General features: G+C 37.8%; 1 protein-coding gene across 1 annotated transcript in view; it reads left to right on the top strand.

Moving 5' to 3' along the window:
* The window catches only part of MSRB3 (methionine sulfoxide reductase B3), an 823,136-nt gene that overhangs the window by 565,102 nt on the left and 230,505 nt on the right, over positions 1–27,529 (top strand). Inside the window, exon 4 of the mRNA XM_044088063.1 lies at positions 6,926–7,003. Within this exon, the coding sequence (XP_043943998.1) occupies positions 6,926–7,003 (78 nt within the window). The remainder of the gene's footprint in view (positions 1–6,925; positions 7,004–27,529) is intronic.

Below are 27,529 nucleotides of genomic sequence, written 5' to 3' on the forward strand. Positions count from 1 at the left end.
CTACTCAGAGGCAAGCTGTGAAGGTCACTGTGGCTTGTATGGGGGCTGGGGTGGGAGGGTGATATCATTATTTCTTTAATTTTCCTCCCAAATCTCAGAGGTCTGCATTGGTCACTAATTCTTTTGCTGGTCTTGAGACAGTATGGTTATTATTTCCTTAACTTTCCTCACAAAATTTAGGAGTGTGCACCGGGGATCATTATAGCTTGTGAGGGAGCAAATTATTACAGTGATCATTATTTTTTCACATTCCTCATAATCAAACATCAGATGCATATGCAGCCTGCTATCATTTGAAGAAGAGTAAGGAAACATTTTGTTTATATTTGTCTGACAGCAACAGGTTAAAATATGTTCAGTTGTGTTTGTTTTTATCAGCTTTGTTCTATTTTGGCATCAGGGGGATATGGGGGTAGGGGGTGAAGAGGCATTTTGCATATAAATATGACAGCAGCAACTTGCAATATATGAGTATGGCCTTTTGTGCAATAATTTTTATCCCAATCTAGCAACAGAGGGGGTTAGAAAAAGGTGACTACCTTTATTTTTTGGGTGGGGGCATAGGGAGATATAGGTACTGTTCTCAGGTATAATTTATTTAACTTCCCAAGTATTTGTCTTCTCAGTTTATTGTTTAAGCAATGCATACAATTTATTTTTATCTTGCAAAACCAAAAATAAAAAACTTGAGACTGAATTTCTTTCCTTGGTCATGATTTCTGTTCAGGCCAAGGCTGGAGAAAACTCAGAGCATCTACAACCCCCATGACTTCTGGGGAATTAGCAGCCACCACAGCCCCAACATAATGCAATTATTTTCTCTGCAGCTGTAACAATATACCCGTGGTCCATCAGGGTGTGTTGAAAGGATGCAGAAAAAAGCAAAGCTGAAAACAATTTCCTTTCTTAATCACGATTTTTTCAGGCCATCATTTGGTGAAAGAGCCATTTCAAAAACACTAAAATGCACCTTGGATCAGCTAGAACTCCTGTGGCATCTGGATGATGTGGATATGCCAGGTTATGGGATCCAGGGGGCAGTTGGTAGCAGTGCCCTTTACCAGTTCAGCTAAGGCTGCCCCTGATTTACTCCACTATTTAATCCAAATGTCAGCCCAGCTCAACAGTAATACAGAGAAAGTTTACATAAAAATTACATTGAAAGTCAATTTATCAGTACATCTACCATTACTCCCTTTGGTTGTCATACCCATAAACTCCTCCATGGCACACATAGTCATGAAATCTAAAGATTTCACAATACACAGTTAAACAACCCTCCGATTCTTGGTGCAGTAACTGTAGGCCATAACCAGAAACAAAATACGGTCAGGGCCAAAATTTTAGAGCAGTCTAGCTGATTTATCAAACTTCAGGCTCTTGTAAATCTAAAGCTATGTGCTACTCATGCTTAAAAAAATCATCCAGTGTGATATTGGATGCCTCCAGATGTGATTATGTCATTATGCTACAGAGGGGGTGATACCAGGCAACAAAAGACCACATTGACCTACCTTCAAAAGTGTCAAACCACCAGGTAAACTGGAAATAAAAGCTGTACCTGTTAAGTAAAAGAACATGGATCCAAAGTTTCCATACCAACCATCTGAATATGATCTACATGGAGCAAGTTTACAGGAGAAAAATGTCATTCAGAGCCAAGATCAACTATCACACAAAGAAGCAACCATAATTATTCATCTTAAAATGTCAGATAAACATAATACCAGTTAAATCTGTACTAGAGGAGGAGGGTTCCTGAACAGGTAAGTGTTCAGTTAATACTGTAGTCGTTAACTTACAAATTCATTCTATCCCACTTTGATAAGCTAAAAGATTGGGGGAAGGGGCTGTTGCTCATGAATGACATTACTGCAACTAAATTTATACCATACAACACATATAAATATCTGATTGAGGGAGGTTGGCATAATGATTAGGGTGTTTACCTTACAGACACAAGGTGCAGGGTTTGATTTTCACATGGTATAATTGGCTAGGCTTAAAATAGTCCATAAGGACAGTTAGCCTAGTACTAATCTATGAACCCATGAACTCTTACCATACAAATAAAATACTGTATTTCTTTTTTTTATTAATTTTACACATATTGACTTAATAGAAATGTTTTCCAAATAAAACAGCTCACAGAAAATAAAACACATACTTTGTTTTTATAAGAGTCCATTGAGTCTAAAGAGAATATAGTGCCACCAATATCTGAGTTTATGCAAGCCAGTTTAACTGAGTACCCCTCAGTGAAACAATAAAAACGCTACTAACAGCATGTATGTCACTTGAAGATAGTTAAAGGAGATTGAAAGGCACATTCAAAATCAAGCAACACTGAGGATTCCAGAAATGATCATTTGATATTCACAGAAGAATCACCACCACCACCATCATCAGCCCTTGTTTCCCATTTCCTACATGGGGTTGGGGTATTGTGTTAACTGTCACCATCTCTCTCGATTCAATGCCACATTCCTGCCTTCTTCAACACTCATGCCTGACTGTCACAGATCGGCTCTTACACAATCCATCTACCTCTTTACTGGATGCCCTCGTTTCCTCTTACCTTCTTCCTGTCTGTCCCAAATCTTCTTAACCAGATTGTCTTCTGCTTTTCTGCACATGTACCTGAACCAACATAATCTGTTTTCTTTGATCTTTTCTGCAATTGGAGCTATTTTGGCTTCTGCTCTTATGTCCTCATTCTTTTTTCTGTCCCACAGTGTGCATCCTACCACCCTTCTCAGGCACTTCATTTTCATCACCTCTAGCTTCCTCATCTACTCTGCCTCTACTGCCCAGGGTTCTGTACCATACAGTAGTACTGGTCGCACCACTGACTTGTACACCTTACTTTTCAGTTTCTTTGGCATCTTCTGTCATATACTACACCAGCATTCTATGCCAGTTGACTGCAGCTCCTCTGATTCTAGCTTTGACCTCTTCATTCAGACTTCCCTTCTTCTTAACCAACCCTCCCAGATACTTGAAGCTATTAACGTATTCCACTATCTTCCCTTCTACCTCAATTCTCAGCTTCTTCTGATTTCCCCACTTTGCTGCCTTTACTACTGTATTATCTGTACTTAGTTTCATCCTGTGTGCCTTCAGTTTTTCATTCCATTTCCTTATACTTTATTGAAGTTCTTGCTCAGAGTCTGCCTGTAATGCCACATCATCTGCATGCAGCAATTTTGTTGATCGGTCCCCTCCAAAGTGTTTGCTAATGTACTCCATCACCAGTATGAACAGTAGTGGGCTCAGAGCTGAACAATGGTGCACACCCACTCCCACTGGGAACCCCTCTGTGAGATCAAACACTGTTCGTACTTGAGTCATCAGGTCCTTGTACATCATCTGCATTAATTCTATCAATGTTCTGGAATCTCAAACCACCTCAGTATTGCTCAAATCAGCTTTCTTGGGACCTTATCGTATGCTTTTTCCAAGTCTAGGAAAGCCCAGTTGGACTCTTTCCTCATCTCTAGCTTCTTCTTAATTGTCTGTCTCACTGCAAACATGTCATTTGTGTTGCATCCTGAACTGAATCTGAACTGCTCATCCCCCATCTTACTTTTTACTACTCTGTGTATCCATTTATCAATTACCCTTTCTAGAACTTTCATGGTGTGTGACAGGCATTTGATACATCTATAATGCCCACAGTTGTGGTCATCCTCTTTGTTCTTGTACATTATCATGAGTATTCTTATTCTCCAGTCATCTGGGATACACCTTTCTCTCCAAACTGCTATGAGTACCCTCAGGAGAGATTTATCCCCTATCTCATCCAGTATCTTTACCAAATCTACTGTGACCTCATCTGATCCTGCTCCTTTCCCTGACTTCATTTTCCTATTTGTACCTTCTTCTAGGGTGGACTCCTCTTTTTCTCTCATCGTAGGGTGTGTCTGAGGCAGTGCAGCTTCTCTGGGGTTTTCTTCATTCAGAAGCTGCAGGAAGCACTTCTTCCATCTGCCTTTGATGTCCTGTAGACTGGTGAGCAGGGATCCCTTTTAAAGGGTGTCTAACTATTTTCTTTATCTTTCTGTGTTTGCCATGCAACCTGATATAGTTTCTTTGTATCATCTACTGAGTCACTTTCCAGAAGCTGGTAGAGCGCCTCTGATGCCATGTTCTTTGCTAATGCAACTCCTTTCTTAGCTTCTTTATTTACCAGCCAATATAGCTTCCTAGCCTGGTCAGGTTTTCTGTCTCCCACTTTTTCCTGCACTCCTTTCTTTTGATGACTTCCTGGACTTCTGCATTCCACCACCAGCTTTCCTTATGTGCCTGATTTCCATACCTTGCTTGGCCACATATCTGTTCTGTAGTCCTCACACATGATGTTTTGAGGCACTGCCATTTTTCGTCAACTCCACTTATTTCCTCTTCTTCTTCTTCTTGGGGATCTCTCCAGTTAACTTCCAGGTCTTGGACCTGGTCTCTGTTGACCTTTGACACTTCTTTCACTATTGCTTGCAGTAGAGTGTGGCAGCCACTGGTTTATGCTGTGGGCCAACTGTTTCACTGGAGATGACTTTGTAATCACTGATTGTACCCCAGTGCCATTTCCTTACTAGGAAGAAGTCGACATGAGTTTCATTTTGGCCACTCTTGTATGTGATCGTGTGACTGTCTCTCTTTCTGAACCATGTATTGACTACTTTCAACCCATTTGCCAGAGAGAAATCTAGAATGGTCTCTCCTTCTTTATTTATGTTGCTCCACCCATGTGGACCTAGATAGTCCTTGTATCCTGTTCTGTCTGTCCCAATATGTGCATTCAAGTCACCAGTTATCAACACCAATTCATGTTGTCTTACTTTATCTAGCAGGTCCTGCAACTGCTGTCTGAATGCACTCTTTTCCTCATTATCACAACCCTGCTGTGGGCATAGGCCGAGATTATGAATACTGCCCTATCATAGGCTGAGATTATTAATACTGCCCTATCATAGGCTGAGATTATGACTACTGCCCTATTATTAGGCTGGAGTCTGATTGCCATGAGTCTATGACTAATCCTGATATCTCCTACTGCATTCTGAAGCCTTTCCCTCACCACAATTCTTACACCATTTCTAGTCTGTCCTGCTCCTGAGCAGTAGAGTCTGAATCCCAAACCAGGCACCTTTTCTCCACTGCCCTTCCATCTTGTCTCTTGAATACATAGAATGTGCAGCATTCTCTGTATCATCAAGACATCCACTTCCAAGCTGCTTCCTGTCAGTGAACCTACACTGAGTGTAGCAATTCTTAGTTCATGTTTGTTAGGTTGATTGGTTTTAAGTTCAGCGTTTGCTCACCAGAGCTATCCCAGGTAACAGAGGATGAGCAACTGGACACTGACCAGCAGGCATACACCGGCAAATAGGAGCACATACAGCCCTCCGACCATTAGCATGGGTCCCTAGCATAGGTTGGAGTAGGCTGTGTCTTCAACCCACTTATACCGGCAAATACTCATGCCCATTTGGCAACATTAGTCAACATGACTGAATCACCTAGAGCCATATTTACACCATTTTGTAGCTAGCTCTGCCATGGCATGCAGTCTGTGATTCATGTTCTTCTATCTTGAGGATACTGTGCACCATAATAGATGCCTGAAGCATGTGGTCTATACAATTTTTCCGCTTATATATATGTAGAGTCTGTGCTGCTGCTGCCCACAGCTCCATTCATTAGTGAGCTTGAGATGGAAACACTCATAATGTTTTTCAGAAGTAGGAGGAACCCCTCAGAGACACAGGGAGAACATGCAAACTCCAAATAGGCATTGACTGGAGGTCTGGATCAAACATTGTACCTTGTGCATGGGAGACAAAGACCTTAACGATTCACACACACATATGCACACACACAACTGTATTCACATGAGAACTGATGAATGGTAAATTACAAATGCCCTGTCTATGAGGCCCTATCTGTCTGTAGCAATGGCCTGGGAAGGAAAATACAAAAAACACTTGTGCTAAATTAAATATAAAAATATGTTTGTGAAGTTGAAGTATTGTGTATTTAAATCTATGTAAGACATCAATGGGATCATAGTGTTCTGCGGATGTTTATTATTGTACATACACCACTTGCCTAAAAGTATTTGTTTAACTTACTAGTTCATGACTAAAACTGTCCCCAATGGTCCAATACACCTACATGATATAAATAAAATTAGCATAAGAATAAGGCATGCATAAAAGTGCACAATAATGTCTCTGAAATTCTTGGAGACTGGACTTCTATCTTTTCTCTCCTCCCTGTTTCGCTACCTTGTTAATGTGTTTTGTCACAATACAAGCCTGCATCACTGCATCTGGTGAGTTAAATGCCTCATTGCAGTTTGCACAAGAGTATCTGTATTTTTTCGGCCATTTTTTTTTTAATAAAAAAAAATTGTAAACATTTTATTAAATCCATGGCCCAAATAAATTTAGAATTTTCTTGCCTGATATCAGATAAGGTGGCTGCCCATAGACTTTAATAAACACCTTTTTGCACAGGCACAACTTGCAGCCATTGAAATCTATGGACACATTTCACATTTTCCCCTCAGCTGATGACACTGTGGTTAAAGATCAGTGTTAAACCTCAGTGTCATTCATGTGAGGAAAATGAATTTGAATTTTGAAGTTTTTTTTTAATGGCTGAAAAAATAACGTCTGCCGATAAAACGAGAATGCAGATCAACACTTTATACACCACATATGATGGTGTATCAGGTAAGTCACAAAGTCACGACAAAACACTTTAGCAATTGCAATTTTCTGTTTCTTAAAAATATGACTACAATTTCTAAAATACACCACAGAATATATCTACTGAAAAAGTGAAAGTGAAATTTAGAATTATTTCAGTGAAACTGTAATGCACTGTATAATTGACTCACCCCATTCTGTTTTTCATTTAGTGCTTTTACTGGAGAATATACACATCACAACGACAGTGGAGTCTACAAGTGTGTTGTCTGTGGAACTTCCTTGTTTGCGTAAGTAGAAAATAGAAACAGTAAGGTTTGAAGATGTAATGTGGCTTTGCTTATTTTAGTCTACATGCATTATTATTCTTCCAGTTTAATAGATTTTATACACAGTATGATATCAATGTGAATAAACTGAGAATTTTTTGGTTTCTTAATGTTTAAGGAGACTTTATTTTTGGAACTAATATTTAGTAACATTAACAAGACAGCATTTGTAAGAGTGATTAAAACAATAATATATCAAAATAAATCATTTATTTATTTATTTATTTATATTTGTTGACCGGGAGTGTCCGACTGGATGTAGGTCCATTTTCAGCGGAGGCCCAGGGAGAAAAGCTCCACAGTTAAAATAAACAGACAGTAGTTACATTGGATTACATAGCGATTAACAATTTACATAGCAATTACTTACAACATATTTACAGATGAAGAACATAGTACATCAGTAGACAACTAGAATCTTTATCTGTGAAGTACATAACAGACATTAACAAATGTTAAAATAAGAAGTTCCTGTATAAGTACTAGGCTTATGAGCATCTGAGCTTGCTATAATCAAGGTAGTTAGTGGAGTAGAAAGAAAGGTAGTGGTTGGATGGGGTTGGTGATATTAGAGTGGGAGTTGCAAGGGCATAGCCAGCATGTTTTTAGGTGCGCTTTTAGTAAAGTTTTGAAGTGGGTGCATGATGGTACGGAGGTAATTGTGGGTGGGAGGGAGTTCCATAATTTGGCTATGGTGCAAGAGAATAGTGCTTCACCAACAGAGTTATTGGCTTTAGTGATCTGCCAGTGATTTTTGTTGCTGGATCTTAGTGGTCTGGTGGTGCGATAGGGTTGGAATAGATTCTGGAGGGATGGGACATTTAGTGGATGGTTTACTAGTTTGTGGGCAAGTGAGAGTTGATACCATTGAAGGAGGTGAGGGAGTTCAAGCCAGCCCAGTACAGCAAGTGAGAGACAGTGGTGACTATGGTAGGATTCCCCTGTGGCGAATTTGGCAATTTTGTTGTAGCAGGTCTCTAGCTTGTTTAGATCGCATTGCCTTAGGTTGGTATATATTGGAGAGGCATAAAGTAGGGTGGAGATAAGGTGGGAATTTGCTTTTGAAATCTTTGCTGCTTTGGTGAGAAGATGCTTATTTCTGTATAACACTCCTAGTTTTTTGTGGACTTTTTTTATGGTCATGGATATGTGATTGTCAAATTTTAGTTTATTGTCTATTTCCACTCCTAGCAATTTGGTGTGTTCAGTTGGGTATATAGTGGTGTTGTCTTTTGCTGTGATGTTAAAGTGAGAGTTGTTTTGAGTATGTTTGGTGGGTTGGAAGATGAGTAGTTTAGTTTTATTTGGGTTGAGTATTAATTGGGCATCGGATAACCAAGTTTCAACAGATGAAAAGGCTTCCTGTGTGACTTTTTGCAGTTTGGGTAGGGACTGGGCTGAGCAGATGATGTTCGAGTCATCTGCGTATTGTATGAGTGTGCCATGTGTGGTGGCAGAGGCTAGATTATTTGTGAAAACAGAGAAGAGTAGGGGTCCAAGGATGGATCCTTGGGGAACCCCTATGGAGACAGATAGTTGGGGAGATATGTCATTCTGCCATACAACGGATTGTTGGTGGTCAGACAGGTAACTCTGAAACCAGTTGGTGACCGATTGTGAGAAGGATAGGTTATTGAGGACAGAGATAAGTTGTTTGTGTGGGACCATGTCAAATGCTTTAGATAGGTCTAGGAAAGTAGCAGAGGAGAGATAGCCATTGTTTTTATGCTGAAGGATAGTGTTAGTAAAGGAGAGTAAGGCAGTAGTGGTGCTATGGTTTGGTCGGAAACCATGCTGAGTATTGGAAAGGAGGTTGTTAGTAAGGAGGTAGTCCGAGACCTGAGAGTGTATGCATCTCTCTAGTATTTTGGAGAGTGGAGAGAGAATAGCTATGGGGCGGTAATTGGTTAGTTCTGTGGAGGGTCCGCCTTTGTGGAGGGGAATTATATGTGAAACTTTCCACAGTGTGGGAACATAACTTTCTGACAGAGATCAGTTAATCAAGATGGATACTGGGTAGGCCAGAGCATCAGCTGCGATTTGTAGGTATTCACTTGGGAGGTTGTCTGCTGCTAATTTGGTGGGTTTAAGTTTAGTTAAGAGTTTTTTTATGTTGAAGGTAGGTACAGGAGAAAAAGAGAAGGTAGTGGGGAGATTAGTAGTTGAAGGTGTGGGTTGGAGGGGAGGGGGGTTGTGTTGTTTAGCTAGTGATAGTATGGTTTGTGTGAAGTGTGTGTTGAATGAGGTAGCAATATTTTCTGAGGAGTGAGGGATGTTAGGAGGATCAGTCATAAAAATAAAGTTATATATCATAGAATTTGATTACAGATTGCAGTTACTTTCCTTAGCCTGTTAATTAATGACCATTTTTTCCAGAATTGTTTTTATACTGTTGACTACCTGTATAAAGACTGATATTTCTGAAACGGTTTTATATTTTCAAATGAAATTTTCTACAGAGGATACCAAGATATTCGGCTATAAAATTTGCACAACACCCCACCCCCACTTGAATGGATACACTCATCTATTCACACGCACACACACACACACACACACACACACACACACACAGAGCGTGTCAGTGTCAATGTTAATTTTGGAGAATGAGATTTCAGTGAAAATGTTTAGCTGAAATCACTTTTGCCAGTATTAGAGACCTCCTTTTATTTCCCTGGTATGTGACCTTGGAGTTAGTTTATTTAAATTTGGGGAATATGGGAGTGTTCCTCTAAACTGGGTGTGCAGCAGGGGGGGCTTTCCCCTGCAAAAAAAGATTTGCTCTGAGAGTGCTTTCAACAAAACTTTTTCAGTTTTTAAGATCATGTACTGCATTGTTGAGCTATTCATGTGACTCACACATAAACACATGCACACACACACTCACATGCATGCATACACACATACTTTCATGCACACAGACGCACGCATGCACACACACACACACACACACACACACACACACACACACACACACACACACACACACACACACACACACACACACACACACACAGTAATCCCAGTCCTTTCATTCCTCTGCAAGTACTCGGAAATGTAATATCTTCATTGAATATAATGGGGGACCACAGCATTTTGGCTGAGGTAATTATCATAAGTAGCTATGCTAATTTATACAATAGAGCATTTCTCTGAACCACTCAGCAGCATAACTCACTTACTGCAGGCATTTCCTTGGAAGTACACATGGCTAATTAGCATTAACTGCTGCCCAGAGTGCCTCATTATCCTGCAGTGCAAGATGGTGGGACAGGCCACCACAACAATGCTTTTGGCTATGAGAAAAGACTGTGATAGACCAGTCTCTAAATCAGAAGGAGTTACCATATGGGTTGTCCACTCATAGCAGGGCTTACTGCTTATGGTAACCCTCTCTGAAATCCCAGGGGTAGTTATGCTGTATTATGTCATTAGGTACATTAAACCGCAGAAAATACCACATTTAGAGAAAATAAATACTTTTTTAGTATTAATTATACTAATTCATGGATCTGTATTTGACATCTGTACTGTATTTTATATCCTAAATTAAAGTCACACACCTAACACCTATACATTTTGTGCAACGAATCCCATGGAACTTTGCAGCCGCCATCATTTTAATGGCCATGTAGGCCTATTGGTAGACCTTATGAGTGCAAGGTTATGCCTCTGAAACTGTTTTATATTTTCTAGAGACATTTTTGGAACAATGTATTTTTGGCACAAATGCAAAGGAGCAACTGTATTTTCAGTTTTTGTGTTCAGTTCTTTTTCACTGTCAAAAGTACTTAGTCAGAAATTTTTAAGCCTTCAGATGTTATGGCCTATCTATCCCAATTTTGGTACTCTGACATGGGGGCAATATCTCAATGTTTTTTAGGAAACATAGATCATTTTATGATTTTTGTGGTTACTGTCCTCTTCCACATTCTCCCTTCAGGAACAGCAGTATGCACATATTTGTGATGAACCAAATCTAATGGATTTATCTAGCTGTTAGATTCATTCCACTCTATGCAAATTAAGATATTTGTACATCACAAAGTTGAATGAAGTCACTGTACTTCAGCTATATACTTGATTTTTAGTTCCCCTGCACCTTTCGACTTGAATATCAACTGTCTAGCTCTGTCCTTAGGTTCCTAGCAGTACTACTTGATGAGAGAGAGAAGAGGCTGGGAATTCATTGTTAACACGATTACTACTCTCCCTGGGTGAAGGATGCACAAAGTGAAGCCAGAGCCAGCATTGTATATGCAGACTGACACTCCAGGGCTTTTTTTCTAAGCCTATTGACCACGGTCCAGATGTTATTGTACTATTTTAAGCTAGGAAGGCAATGCAGTATGGCTTGTGAGAACATACCTGCTTCTTGCCCGCAGCCATCTCACATGTGCAGAGCAGAAATCTCTTTGAGACCCAGCATTAACCAGTACTGAATAAGAGATCTGCCGTCATTAGCATACACACTCACCTCCAAGACGAACATGCTACCCTTCCTGTCTGTCAGCTCCCTGTGTTGCTAATTAGTACCTGATTGTCTGTGAGATAGTTAGGGCTTCATATTTCTATCTAACCAGAGGTGGTACTGGTTCAATAATATAATGCATATAAATGCTATATTGTTGCGGTTAGTGGGCCTGTAGTTACGTTCTTAATAGTATCATTAGCAATTTGTGTACAGCAGTATTATGTATTAATTTGTATGTTAAATTTCACTGTAACTTATTTACTTTCTGTGTAGCTAGGTCGTAACAGAGAAAAGGCACTAGCTATCTATTTGACTTTGTTGTAATGAATGAATGGAGATTTTTAAGCCTTCAGATTTTCAGACCCAGTCTAGACGTACGTTGATACTATACCACTTCAGAGTAGTATCTCCAAATGATTTGGTATTTTGCAATGAAATGTTCTGGCCAAGATATAAGATCAACTGCCTTCTTGATTTTGTTTGCCCTTCTGTTTGTAATTGCAGAAAGAAAAGAGTTAAGTGCATTTTGAATGTTTATTTGTGAATTTACAAATGTATATAACACTGTATCTGAAAACTTCATTGCTTAAAAAAATTCATTTTTAAGAACAGATACCTACTGGTTTTAGTTCATATTTTGTAAAATGTATATTTATTGAGTTTTAAATGTGTATATCGATATCTATCTCTCACCTATATATATATATATATATATATATATATATATATATATATATATATATATATATATATATATATATATATATATATATATATATATGTCTATCTATCTATCTATCTATCTATCTATCTATCTATCTATCTATCTCTCTGTCTGTCTATCTATCTCTCTAGCTGTATTCCATTAACAATGCAAGCGTACGTGAACATGAGGAACAAAAATACCGTACAATGAACAAAATTACTGGTAGTGCATAATGCAAAAAGGAGTGCAAAAAAGCAAACACCACAAACACTCCAACACGTTCTACCCTCACTTATCCTAGTGTGCTCAGTTCTAATTACCAATAGAGGCCTTATTTAACTAAAAATGCAGAACTCTAGGAAATAAAGTCTTTTTTCATAAAAAAAACTATTATTATTATTATTATTAATTTACTGAGCATATGTTTGTCATCCATTGCTACGCATTAAGCTTATAATCCATAATACAGTATATTTTTGTACTATGTAGTAGCACTTTAACAGTAGGAATTAGTTGTTAATTATTTAACATATCAAATGCAAGAGTTTCTGCTACACTCAAAAATATAATTCTTATATAGCAATTCCAGAATCTAGCTGAATTGTCCATTTTTTTCTGCTTCTGTGTGCGCTTATCCTCAACTCAGGGGAACTACCAGACACCTGGAAGATTTCAGCTTACACAACAAAGCTGACGTGCATTCATAGTGAACATCAGAGAGTAATAGAGCACAGGGTAAGTGCTCAGTGTTGACTTGCATCTACAACGAACATCAGAGAGTAACAAAGCACAGGATAAGTGCTCAGTCTTGACTTGCATCTACAGTGAACATCAGAGAGTAACAGAGCACAGCATAAGTGCTCAGTCTTGACTTGCATCTACAGTGAACAGCAGAGAGTAACAGAGCACAGGGTAATTGTTCAGTGCTGACTTGCATCTACAGTGGACATCAGAGAGTAACAAAGCACAGGGTAAGTGCTCAGTGTTGACTTGCATCTACATTGAATATCAAAGAGTAATAGAGCACAGGGTAAGTGTTCAGTGCTTCAACAGGCATCACATTTGCCTTTGACGCTGTAAGACCAGAAGTCTGTGGATGTCTTTCCCATACTGGAGGTTTGGGTTCATTTTTCAATACTGACACTGCATTGCAACATTGGGGCAGAGGGGCTGCAATAATGAGTGCACCATCTTTTGGATGAGATGTTAAATCAAGGATGTGGTATCTCAGGTTGATGTAAAACATCCCATGGCACTCACTGAAGAGAGTACATAAATTTCTGATTCAAGATTGTTCATCAAGGGTCTATTCTACTACAGACAAAGCAATGAAAAAAATGCTGAAAGCCACTTTCAATGACCTTGATTTTATACTTTTTTTTTGCAGGGGGAAGGGCAAGCTCCCCTCCACCCCCTGTAGGGGAAAATACATGCCTCCCCAGCTTATATATATCAGCTCCACAATTGCACAACAGTAGAGAAAGAGCAACACCATGCCTTCACTGAAAGTGGCTTTCAGCAATAAAGCCACTGTACTGTTAATTAGACAAACATTGTTCAGCATAAAAAACACACATTTCTGGAATTTGCTAGTGCTCTGGCCAAATTTCCTCCAGTTTATTTGAATGCCATCTTTGGTCTTCCTGGAATAGCTACCAAAAGCTGAGTGTGAATTGATCAACAACATGTAAGGCAAACAAATAAATAAATAAACAAACAAGTTACTGCCCACAAGGTAGTAGATGCGGCAAAACATTTGACTATGCCTGTGTGACGATGCCCAAATATCAGGATTTCCTTTGAGAAAAACATCTCATCTCTAAGTAGAGAAACACTAAGGGGACATACTCTCATTCCACCAGACTTCACTTTGCCTGTTTACCAGCCATGGAGGAGTAGGACATCAACTCACCACCCAATTCCTTTTCGTTTATTTAATTGATAATTCCCTATTGTCCTCTTTTTATCACCTTTGAATCTACTTGTTGATTTCTTTTAGAGCTATAAAATATGTAAGGGTAACCAGTTGTACATTTGAAAACCTTTCAGTATATTTCAGTATATTTGTGGATTTTTCCTATTACTCAGTTATGAGAACCTCATATATTCTGGTAGGAAAACCATAACAGATCTTTCTCACCTGTTGACATCATATACATTTCACATTTATCTCCTGTTCATCACACCTAATAATGGCTTTCCATAAAGCATCATTTTATCTCTGACTTCAAAACAATAAAAACCTTCTTCCTCCTCCAGACTACTACACTTAATCCAAAACCATTCAAATCCATTACACTTCATTTTACTTAGCCACAGTAGATCACTGCAGCTGCAATGCAGTTACTTACTTACACGTTCTCATTTAGGTATCTCCACAGTCGTGTCCCAAACCATGAGCACTGCTCACCTTCTAAAAATGAACCATCCAAATTTCTGAGTAAGGAATAGTCAGACTCCAACATTGAATGGGCACATATTTCCTGTAAAAGATCTCCAGCCCTGATATATCTTCATTATCTTCCAGATAATGCATTGTGCTCTTAACCAAAGAATGACACAGTTTCATATTAAAACCAAAATTATTACTAAATGTACCTCATTATTTGCAGCAGTAAACATTAAAAACAGCATACATGTGAGAAAATACTGAAAGTTATTAAGCTAACTATCTACAATAAAACTATGTCCACAAAGACTGAAATGGTAAAAACTAATTTGCAAAGTTCAACACATTTTATCTAAAGCTTATTTGTAGTCCCATGAGCTGATAAAATGTTTTTTGTGGTTTCAAAGATAATTTTCCATTTTATTTAGACGAATAATGAGTTATATCCTGAATTGTAATAGAATTCTGTCCATCTGAAAAAAAATGCGTTCTAGTGTATTATCACATAAGTCTATCTTCTATAATGGGACATCCTTATTTTGTGAATGGAAATCTTGCAAAAATCTAATTTCAGTTTTAGCCACCATATCATCCTCACCATCATAATCTTCTGCATTGTTGAATCTCCACACTTCATTCAATCATAAAAGAAAACTGAAAATTACCTTATCAATATGAAAAAAACATTCTAAGCATATCTGAATATATTAATTTAAACCTGAAACTGTTTCAGCAACATTTCCTCATTGCCAAGAAAAATGATCATTGGTCAATAGTTTGCCTTAGATAATCATGATAAAAATACCGTTCATCCCTTCACCTTCCATTTCTTGCATGGTGACTAAAGCTGATTCAACATCTATTTTGCATATCAAGTTTTAAACTGAATAATATTACATGTGGATATCCCGCAGGCTTTTCTAAACTTGCCTGAGGAAGTACATTAGCCATCGCAGTACATAAAGTTTTCACTCCAAAAACTACACGTCACCATTTTCTCTTGTATTTATCCCACATAATCATATCTCTCTCTTCTACTTCTGGCATTCCAATAACTCAAATTTGTTTCCATGTTTATTCCAATCATATAACCATGTTATGCACAGATGATAACAATGTTATACAAGTCTCCTGCAACTGGTCTCTTACTGCTAGACTGTCTTGTAGAACTAAGCTGGTATCAGACAACAGGGTTATCAATATTTGTTCCATTAATTCCATCTACATTTTTTATGTTGTCCAGATTACTTATACTTTTTTTGAGCTGCAGCAAAGACAGATAAAACAATGTCTCCACTGATGTGCCCAAAACATTTGCTTCAGCACCTTCTTCAGGTTCATTTTTCTCAACCACAGCAGGGATTGTGCACTTTATAAATTCAAATAATTTGTAGATCACTAAACTCTTTTTTCCACCATTTACTTTTTCCACTATAATGGATCTTGTAATTATTAATGAATCTGTAAATCTGTAGGTAATAAATTCCAGTTATGTAAACTACATTTTACTCAGCTAATCAAAGTGTAATGGTAGTGACAGCATACTTCTTGAAGCACTATGGGATCTGTTGCATATTAATAGTTTTGGCAGTGCATATATTTGCCAATATGAAATGAACTGATAACTACATTTATTTACACTTAAATATTTAACAAATGCTGCAGGTTGTCCATCTGTAACAATTAGTCTCATCTCATTTGACCATACCTATAAGTATCAATGTTTCTATATTACGTCCAGATTTTCTTTACAGTTTTCAAAAGGGTAAAACTGCTACTCAGCCTTATATAGTACACTGCGTGAGCTAATGTTATTAATGGCCTGGATTCATGAACGCCCACTCATCATATGCTAAGTGCATTTGCATGATGAACAGCACTGAGCAGGGAATTTGCGATTAAGTAAACTGCAGTAGATATTGTAGATGCCTGAAAAACAAGAATTAGCAGCTGAATATACTAGTGAAATCAATTGTGCTTTATCATGGTGAAGCAATTCAGAAATGTATAAAATGAGCACAAACACGTTGCACTCGCTTTAGCTTTGAAGAATATTACGGGTTGCCACAGCTATTCTAAATGGTATCTGCAAATAGCTAGGATGTTCTCAGGGGCAGCAGCAAATGTGTGTGATCAACCAGTAATATATAAATAGTATAATACATAAGCAGAAGTAAGTAGCAAGTAAAAATCAATAATGTCTATACAGAAATAGCATAACAATATCTGACATATTCATAACAAAGACAGGGTGGAGTAGTATAAACAGTTATACTTACAGAGCAACTAAATATGAGTATGCAGACCACTTCTTAAAACCACCAAGCACGTTTTTTATTTAATAAACAATAAAATATATAAGCGCTTTCGTCTCAATATTCCAAAATTACAGAGGCTTCATCAGATACAAATTTTAAAACAGCCCAGTTTGCTTTAAACCCTGTAAGGATGACATCATATCCTGAAACAGACTTAAAAAGTTTAAAGCAACAGTATGTCCTAAAACAAAGTCAGCAGCAGTATTCAAGTTCAAAAATATATTATATATCATGGATATTTTAAAAAAAAATTAAACAATATAATAAAACCAATCCATTTAATATAATATAATTAAATATAGCATTCTATTACCCCAGTAAATGTGCTAATAAAAGATAAACAAATAAAATTGTAAAACAGTAAAAATAATGAAAGGTAAATGAACAGCTTCCACTAGGAATTGAACCCAGAACCTTCTATGCATGAAGCAAGTGTAATAACCACTACATTCTTTTATTAGCACATTTACTGGGGTAATAGAATGCTATATTTCATTATATTGTATTAAATGGATTGGTTTTATTATATTGTTTAATTTTTTTTTTAAATATCCATGATATATATTTTTGAACTTGAATACTGCTGCTATCTGACTTTGTTTTAGGACATACTGTTGCTTTAAACTTTTTAAGACTGTTTCAGGATATGATGTCATCCTTACAGGGTTTAAAACAAACTGGGCTGTTTTAAAATTTGTATCTGATGAGGTCTCTGTAATTTTGGAATATTGAGACGAAAGCGCTTATATATTTTATTGTTTATTAAATAAAAAACGTACTTGGTGGTTTTAAGACGTGGTCTGCCTCCTCTACACTCATCTTTGTGGATTTATTCGTTGAATTGGTTTTTAATTCTTTCGTAAATATGAGCATGCAATCAGTATTAGAGAAGCAAACAATGATGCAAGCACTGTAATAGCCTATATGCAACCTGCCAAAATGTATAACCCCAAAAAGGAAACAGACAGCACATGCAATATTTATTAAATAATGCTATAGAACTCTGTGCACATGAATGTGTGTGTTTTCTGACCCTCCATGAAATACATTTCCGATGACTTCAAAAGAGTCATTGAAACACTGCAGGTATACAGCCCTCACTATAATTATTTATCCACATAATAAAAGAATCAAGTATTTCTAGTGATCAATACGTACCGTGAAAAATCACCACCAATAGTCTCTGCAGTGATAATTGAAACTGTTGTCACCATTTGATTTGGTAGGACTAGAGAAACAAGGCAGTCTTCCCTAGTGTGATTGAAGGTCTGTAGCTTCACATCCTGCTTAAATGGTGTAAGTAGATAAAAGCACAAACAGAAATTGGCCAGCAAAAGCAGACACGGATGCTGAAATAGATGATAAATCCTTTATTTCCAAAAGTACTCAGACCGTGCATAGGACTTTGTTTGGTAAGTAGATAAAACCCACTGGGTACACCGAATATATTAATTAAGTCTCAACTCATTTTCATTCAGTTTGCATTGAAGGTATTTCAAAAAATAAATTATGTAGCAAAATTTCCACAGAAAAACATATTTGTCTAAAATCATTACACCGGTAAAGGAATGCCATATATTGCAACACTTAACAGAGCTGGCAGAAGTAGATGTATCACTCATGCAGAAAATTGCATATATCAACTTACACCCTTAGAATGTCAAGTCTCCTGCAGTATTAACAGTTAATGTAGTGTTCAGAAGTACTTGTTCATTTCCAAGTTGGTATCTCTCACAGTTATTACTTTTTATGTGCCACCAAGGCACAGTGTAGTAGCTGAACATAATTTACATAAGAACGTCACTGAATAACAACAACATCATGTAGATTTTAATGACATAATGGTTTGTGACTACATTGACGTGATGAATGCTATCAACCATCCCAGAGTACATGCCCATATGTGGCAATATATAATTTGAAATTTAACTGAGATATCAAAATTAACAAGCATTTTCTGGTGTTGCTGTGGGGCATTTGTATATGTACTGATCAGCATACATGGCCAAATCTTACTGCCATGTTTTTCACCTAAACTGGACATTGAAGAATTAATACATACATTCACTTCTAACCCATTTCTATGTTTTCTTTCATGCACATGCAGTTGTCTACCTTGTCCATTGTTGCACACAGGCTTGCGCACACAAGATATGATTTGGGTGCCAATTCCCTGACATTTTTCAGAGAGCTTTGAGAAGACATGGCAGGTTATGGTGAGGGTAATGCTCCATTTAGAGCATAGAAATGGTGTGAAGTGGAGCCTAGATTTTTGTTGGACTCCTTGTTAGATGTTACAGTCAAATGCTTCTGGAGGCTGACTATACTGGGTCATATTACAAGGCTGAGGCTTGGAATAGCTTAGTCAAGGCTGTTACCTGTGCAACTGGCATCCCTCCCACAGATGAACAATGCTGTCACCATTATAGTAACATAAAAAGATGAAAGTAGGACCTCCTTTACCAATAGGTGGATTACTTTCAACCCCACAACCCACCTCAGTTGTATAAGTATAATGACAAGTAGTAGGTAGGCACTACAACAGCATGACTTGGCAGCACAAACAGGTGTTCATTAATTCTTTTATCTTTTATGTGTAGCTTTTGCAGAGATTGAATGAAAAGGGGAGGCACATCAGTAGAGACTGTGACTCCTCAGAGATGCAAGGGGTAAGTATGAATTTAGGTATGAATGTTTGCCACTTCATAATAGCAGTGACAGTAAAAATAGGTTATCAATTATCTGGACACCAGTCCATAAATCTTTGACAGAGTAATACATGAGTACGCATACTCCAAATATGCTAATTGTTGATGCCTGGATGACCAGCTCTTGCAACATGGCATTAGCAATGGTTTAATAAACGTAGATGTCTGTGAGTTAAAATCTTAGCAGCAATTAGTCTGTATTACTTAATATGTACTATTCTGCAATCGATAACTTAGAATAGCATTTTACTCAGTTCAGTTAGATATTTCATGACTTGTAATGTATAAACCACTGTGCCAAACCATGGTATTGTACTGTCTACTTATGGATCAACCACTGTTTGGATGATGTGTATAATACTGAGGAGATTTAGCTTTACTGTAACAGTGGATATTAATGGTGGAATATGCATTGACTGGGATATATGACAATTATATGGCATTTATGTTATTTTTCTCTCTTGTGTCTCCCTCCACCCTCTTATCTTTTTTTTTTTTTGCATTTATGACATTTGTACTATCATCCCTGATGCAACATGACCACCAGGGAGCTACACTTTCCCCAGGGATTCAGACCTCCATCCCTCCACAGGTGGCTGTGGTGGTGCCACCACAGGCAGCACAAACACCGAGCATGTCTGAGCCACAAGTTGTCTTCATTGCCTCCACAATCCTTGCAATATCGGCATAACCTGTGTCTGGTATCCTTGCCCTGGAGGCCAGTGCAGTGGTACCCATCAGCAGTAGTAGAATTGGAAGTGGTCTTTATGTCACCAAACAGGAGCTGAGAGAAATTATGGAAAAATTTATGGAGAGGGGTCTCAGTACCCACATCAGCTGCATGGAATTAATCCTGCACTGAAGTGCCAAATTGCTGCCTCATCTAGAACTGCCCAAGGTGTCTGTGACACAAGAGACAGTGGTGAAAATTCTGAGGGTAACTAGATTCCCACTGTATTCATGTTGGACAGGGATGCACCTCTGAAGTCTCCTACCTATTCCCAATCATGGTGTCCCTTAACCTGTTGTTTCCATTACCATCCCAGTCTGCCTAGTATGTCATGTATGTCTGCACCTGCTACCTACCCCTTTTATTCCTAAATACCTTCTCCAGCATTCCTCTCTCTTAAAAAAGAAAAAGAGCACCTATCCCACCCATCCAAAAAATACATCCCATCTGTAGCTCTCCATTTTGTATATGTGTGTCTATGACAACTTGATTTTGTCCTACTGGTCTCACAGTATTATTCAGTTGTTGTCACCCATCCTTTATGACGTGACTATCCAATGTTGACATATTTGTAGAAGTACGATGGTAGGTTGAGAAGAAGTGAATAGCTATGGTGCTCTCCCATCACAACCCCACACATTCCTTAATAACTCCTCCAGTGTATTAATCTCTGCTTGCTCCCCATTTTTACTATTGTCCCATCATCCACATTCCATCTCATTAATCTGGTTAAAATAGATTAACATACCACACACATGGCCAGAAATGGCCCATAATTTACATTCTGTGTTTCTGTCCAGCGCATTTGGCCAGTACTTGGCACTGAGTAGCACGTGTAACCATACTTCAGTAACAATAACTGCTGCTTCCTGTCCTATGGCAAAAAAATGATCAATTAGCCTTTGGAGGCATTCATATGGTGCTACTATGCTTATCCCTGCTGCACAACAGAAAGCGGTATTGATAGCACTATAAGGAGGCAGTCATTATTATACATATAACAGACTCCAGGGTTTAATGTACACCATATAAGATGTTTCAGTAATCAGTACTGTTGTGATGTCTGATGCACAGATACTCTCTTGTTTCATATACTTGTCATGGGCACTTCAACTATGTGATTTCTTTTCGCTGAAATATGTCTTTCTGTGCGGTGTTCTCAGATAATGCTCAATTCTAGAGAATGCTGAGTAAGACTGGTAGGTTTTCAAATCCAACACTGTGTAAAGTTTTATTTCTTATACCATTTTACCTGATGAAGTAGTGGATAACTATGCTAGTTTTCCACCACTGTTGTGCTTATTGCTTAGAGTTTTAATAATGTCAAACATAAGATTCACACACCACACACATGGTCAGAAATTGATTAGAAACAGAAATTTCTATGTAAGCACACATCATTTGGATGGCAATTTTCATCAAGCAGCAAAGGCTGATGGTGTTTCTCGTCCTAAATTAAAAAAAAAATCAAAAAAATAATTATACAAATGCTAATACTTTGCTATCATATGTGCAAATGAGCTTGGCAGCAGTGCATATCAGTAAGCAATTGAAACAGACTGAAAGTAATTTTAGTGGTCTCTATTACTTGTATATGGTTTATTAGCTTGCTCTATTACAGATATAAGTTCTCCATCATAATGTAGTCTATATTCTTCTACATGTAAATGAGTGTGGCACTTTCTCACATTCCCCTTGCAAGTGTGTTCCAGGGAACTGGTAAATCTACAAACATAATTGCAGAGTACTGTTAATGAGTGCAGAATACATGTTTTGCTTGTATGACTTGTAGTGATCTTGCTCGCTGTATACACATCACAAACACTTGTCAGTAATGCGCACATAAACACAAGACTTGTATGCAATGATCTGGAAATGAACAAACAAGAATACATAGGTGGCACTCCAATGGTTGAAATCTTTGCCTATCACCCATCACATAACTGTTCATTACACCTTAATATGACACACACACACACACACACACACACACATCTATATATCTATCTATCTATATCATTCCCTAACACAACAATTAATTTGAATTATGTGATCTATGACATCTTGCAACAGTTTGTTGTGAGCTGTGATCAAAACATTTATGCTGTTGTCTGTCTGTCAGACCACATTGCCTATTCCCCAAACATGTCAGGTAAACTACAAGAAAGTACCGTCTGCTATGTGTTATATGATTTTTTTCTGTGGCATAAGCAATTAATACAGTTCCACAGACTGTGGACTGAGAAAGGCAGGTATTTGATTCCAGTAATTGTACCTTGTGTGTGTCAGTGTATACACTAACAAGTCGGACTATCTTATCCAACAGCTTTGATATGTAGACTTCCGAATGGGTTCCCTCAAGTATTGTTCTCCATTTTGGCTCAAAGTATGACTTGTAACACAGTAATAAATGTGCTATGAGCAGTGACTAGACAGCTCGACAGAGGGAGGACTAAGATAAGCAGGTGTTGAATCCAGCAATGTCTAACTGACATGCATGTCTGAATATAGTGACAGGTAGGACTGGCTTATCCAACAGATGTAATATGTACACTTCTACTTAGTGGTAACATTTACACAGAGAAACTATTCCCCCAACTCTTCTGCTCCCTTTTAGGCCACGCATATGCCTTGCAACACCCTGATAAAAACATCACTTCAAATGTGTGCTTTCTGATGATTGTAGTATGACTTATCTTGTGGCGTGAACAGCTAAGACACATTTCTGTGGAGTATGGACTTAGGTAGGTGTTGGATTCCAGTAGTATCTTACTACTGGGGTTGTGTAACAGCAGAATGATAGGTAGGAATCAACAGATGTGATGTGGATAATTCAACCTGAGTGTAACAATTACATGGCTATAGGATTTTGATCCTCCAATCCCTTTTAGCTGAGCCATATGGATTCAAACACAACACTGTAGTCATCCATTCAAGTTTGTGCTTTCTGACAACTCTACAATAACATCTTCTGTGGCATGAGCATTGATACATGGTGTGATGCCTCTGTACTAGCCTAGTAATCAAGGAGCCTCAATCCTCACCACTAGCACCAGTGTGGGACATGCACATTGGGAGGATGACAAGTACACACACAGTAAAGTACAATTTCCCTTAAGAGCACACAGAGATCACAGTCTGGGGCTGGTTTCTGCCTCTGTCTCCAGATCCTCAATAAGACTCCCCACTGGCACAGCTATAGTGTTGAGAACTTAGCTAGGGTTCAAAGCCATGTCCGCCCAGCACTCTCCCTCTGTCCAACCAGTGCTTTGTGTTCCTGCCCAAGTAGCTGACACATACATACACTTTGAGATTTGATTTATACATAAACACACACCTGGGAAAGGCTGGCATAGGTTTACTAGCTATGCCACCTTCTGCTCAGAGCAAAAGGTAGTTAACACTACCACCAGAACCCCTTATCAGCTACTTTAAGGCCCTTCCCAAAGGGTGACCAATCTTACTGTGTCATGTTACTATTATTCAAATTGTAAGTGTGACCAAGACTTGCAAAGCTATTTAAGAGTGGCCTGTACAATGTCACCAAATACATATGCAAGTCCTCTAAGAGCTTTAATATATCTAAACAAACCAGCCACAATTAAAAGGTTTAAATATATTTAATAATAAATAATAAAATAACAAAACAATATTCAATAACTCAACACAATGACTTCAGAGTTCAGAATCATAGGAAATATTTTAAAACAACATTGCAGGACAGTCTCAAATAAATATAGAAAACATCTAAACTAATCTTCACTATATTCCTATCCATATTTAAAATAAATCAGTTTAATCTAGTTACTTACTATTAGCAAGGCAAGTGCTGATGAGAGGCTGTTGTCAGATCCAAAGATAAATACAAAATGCCAGACTCACTCTCTGAGATAGTTCTTAAATTAATAATACACATTACTGCTGGGTTAGCTGGGATGACATCACACTTTGTCACCTGCCTTCAGTTCCCAGGCTAACAGAAACTCAGAATTTAGCACCTCTGTGTCAGAGGTACACATCTTTTAGAAGTTTGCCTAGAACTGGAAGTCATAAAACAGTTAACCACTTTTACATTTGAAACCTAGTAATTATTTTAAGACAATAGAAAGAAACCTCTAGCTTTAGACATCCTGTCTCCTTCAGTGAAACTGGGAAATAAACACAATCATAAAACAATTGACTTATTTTCTTAGAGTTTGTAAGTTAACTCTGTTCTTTTCCAGTCAGGTACACTGTGGTTACATTCTTGAAGCTCAGTACAGAACATACAGTTCAACACACACTTCTGCACCAGTAGTTTAATATACACATAACATATAGTTCTCTTACATTTGTAAGACAAGCCTATGGATCATATTAATATTCACAAATTACGTGATTATTTATAAAATTCTAGATAGCTGGGCTGGCAGTCTCACAATTCTATATAAATCATGTTAATATTTTCAAGTGACATATGATTATTTACAAAATTTCAAGTACCTGGGCTGGTAGAGTCACATTTCTATATAAATCATATTAATATTTTTTAAGTGACATATAATTATTTACAGAATTCCAGATAGCTGGGCTGGTAGCATTCCGGCTTGTCACACATGGCTCTATAGACTATGGACTTAGATAGACAGGTGTTTGAATCCAGAAATCTTAACTACTATAGTTGTATAACACATAATTAAAAATAGGTAGGAATGGCCTAATCAACAGAAGTGATGTGGCTAATTGAAACTAGTGGTAAAAATTATATGGCTGCAAAGTTTTGATCCCTCCAGTCCCTTTTTAGGTAGCCCATATGTATTCAAACACAACATTGAAGTCTTCCCTTCAAGTGTGTGCTTTCTGACACCTCTACCTATGACTTCTTCCATGCACAATACTATGCTAAAGAGTGCGGCCCTAGATAGGCAGGGTTCTAATCTGGCTACATATAAGTATTTCATGTAGGTATGTAGCACAATACAGACAACTACTGAGAGTGTAAGATAATGCTAACAGGCAGCATTGTCTTCTCCTAGAGAATTAATGTTTACAATTTCATTTAGTGAAAACATTGCAATTGGACAGAGAAAAGCCAGATTTTGTACTACATTTAAATGCATTCAAACACAACACTCTAATTATCTCTTCAAATATGTGTTTTCTGACAAGTGATATATGATTTCTTGTGTGGCATTATCAGTAAATGCACAGATCAAAAGGATCTTGACATATGTTGCATATGCTTGAATCCAGTGGTGTGCCTTTCATTATTTTGTTCACTAAGTAATAGTAACAGGCATGAATGGCTTATTCAACAGATATTGATATGTGACATGCTACATGGTAGACACAAAGTGTCATAGGAGCTGTTTTCTGATACTTTTTATTATGGTTTTTGGATGGGTGGGTGATGTTTAGCGAGTATTAGCTGTACTTCCTTATGACCATGCCCAGTATAATGATGCATGTGTTGCATTTTCCATTGAGTGATGTTAAAAAAAAACTACAAGAAAAACCTAGCCAAGCTAGAATTTTCACTGTATGATACCTTAAATCTCCTGTAATAGAGGCCCATGGGATATATGCAAATGACTGCTTAAGGCCATCAAGTATTTCAGCCGCATGGCTTCTGAATGTCCATAACGTTTTACTTATGCATTCAGTCCAACAAAGCCAGACCCCACTAGTTGTGACCATACATGTTTCAGCCTTTAGCACAAAGCACCATATTGACAAGTTATTGCCATTTCTCATTTTGTAGCAAAAACTGCTCAGAAATTGCTTCCAGCAGCATGACCATCATGCAACAGACGTAGCAGCCAATGCATTCAAAACACCAACAGTGCTATAGGCCAGTTTACCTCTGTTGTATGTAAACTCTAGTATTTTCCATATTTTAGTAACAATTTGAGGCTATTACAACTGTCTGTATGGTATGTTTCATTTTATGACTCAGGTATGAGGATTTGTTGCATAATGCTCAATTCAGTAGACATTTTCAAACGTGACATGAAAAATATTTCAGACGTGTACTTTGTCATATTGTGTTAACTGAGTATGTGTGGCAGCAACAGGTAAGACACACATAACACAATTTATTTATGTAGGTACTCATGCTTTGCACTCCAGCCACATAATACTTTGAAACACTGCATGCAGCAGGTGTCCTTGCACAGTAATGGCATCAGGCACACTTTTGTTGTGATTACTTCTCCTAGGAGGTAACTCTCAGGACTGGTCTTGTTATTACACTTTTAATCATTTCCATAGGCAAAGACTGATATATGTATACTCAAACAGCAGTTGTTAATGGACTGCCGCCACATGACTTGTGTCTGGCAAGATTTCCATCTCAGTAAACTTTTCCTGACATGACATACATTTCTGTGTACATACATCTTGCTATCTGTTATATTTTATAAATCTGTAACAATTTATTCTGCAACATCATTTTTTTATTTATTTCCAAATCAACATAACCGTTCTGTTTCTGTGGCATATCCTTGTGTGGATTGCATGTTTGTTTCACTTCTGACCCTTTACAATATGCATGTTAGTGCCACAACTGTTATTGTATCCACTGTCAGTACTTGTATGGGCAGTATGTCCAGTGTTGCTTACATTTTTTTCAATTTCCCCAGACATTTATGTATGCATTTTTCCATTTTCCTGCATTGGTAGTTCGATACTTATAAGCCATAGGAAGCTGTAAACTTTTCTTACTTGCACATCTTTTCAAACAACACATTTTTCCTTCTGACATTTACTGACTGTGTTTTCTTTCTTAATGCTCGTGACAGTGACAGTGGGGTACCCACATGTCCATTTCTGCATTCAGTGCACTTGTTGTTAGGATTGCCCTTGCTTTTATGTATTCTTAATTGGCCTGTCTGTAGTGCTGTGTGCACACACTTGCTTTCAGATCTCACGTTTATGTGCACTAGTTTGTTTACATTGTGTACACATCCCTGCCTTACCTCCAAGTGCTCACGAGGCTGAGCTGGGGCCTCAAGCAGGGGCTGTTCCTCACGTTGAGTGTTTTGACTTTTTGCACATTTGATTATCAGTGCTGCTCATCACACATACAAAGCTAATTATATTAGCTCCAGCATGACAAACAAGAATCCCCAGGAATGCAAAGAGGCAAGAAGTATCTCAAATATATGTGCATTTTTCTTTACTT

The sequence above is a fragment of the Protopterus annectens genome, chromosome 11.part0, assembly GCF_019279795.1.
Source record: "Protopterus annectens isolate FY-2018-M chromosome 11.part0, PAN1.0, whole genome shotgun sequence".
Classification (NCBI taxonomy): domain Eukaryota; kingdom Metazoa; phylum Chordata; order Ceratodontiformes; family Protopteridae; genus Protopterus; species Protopterus annectens.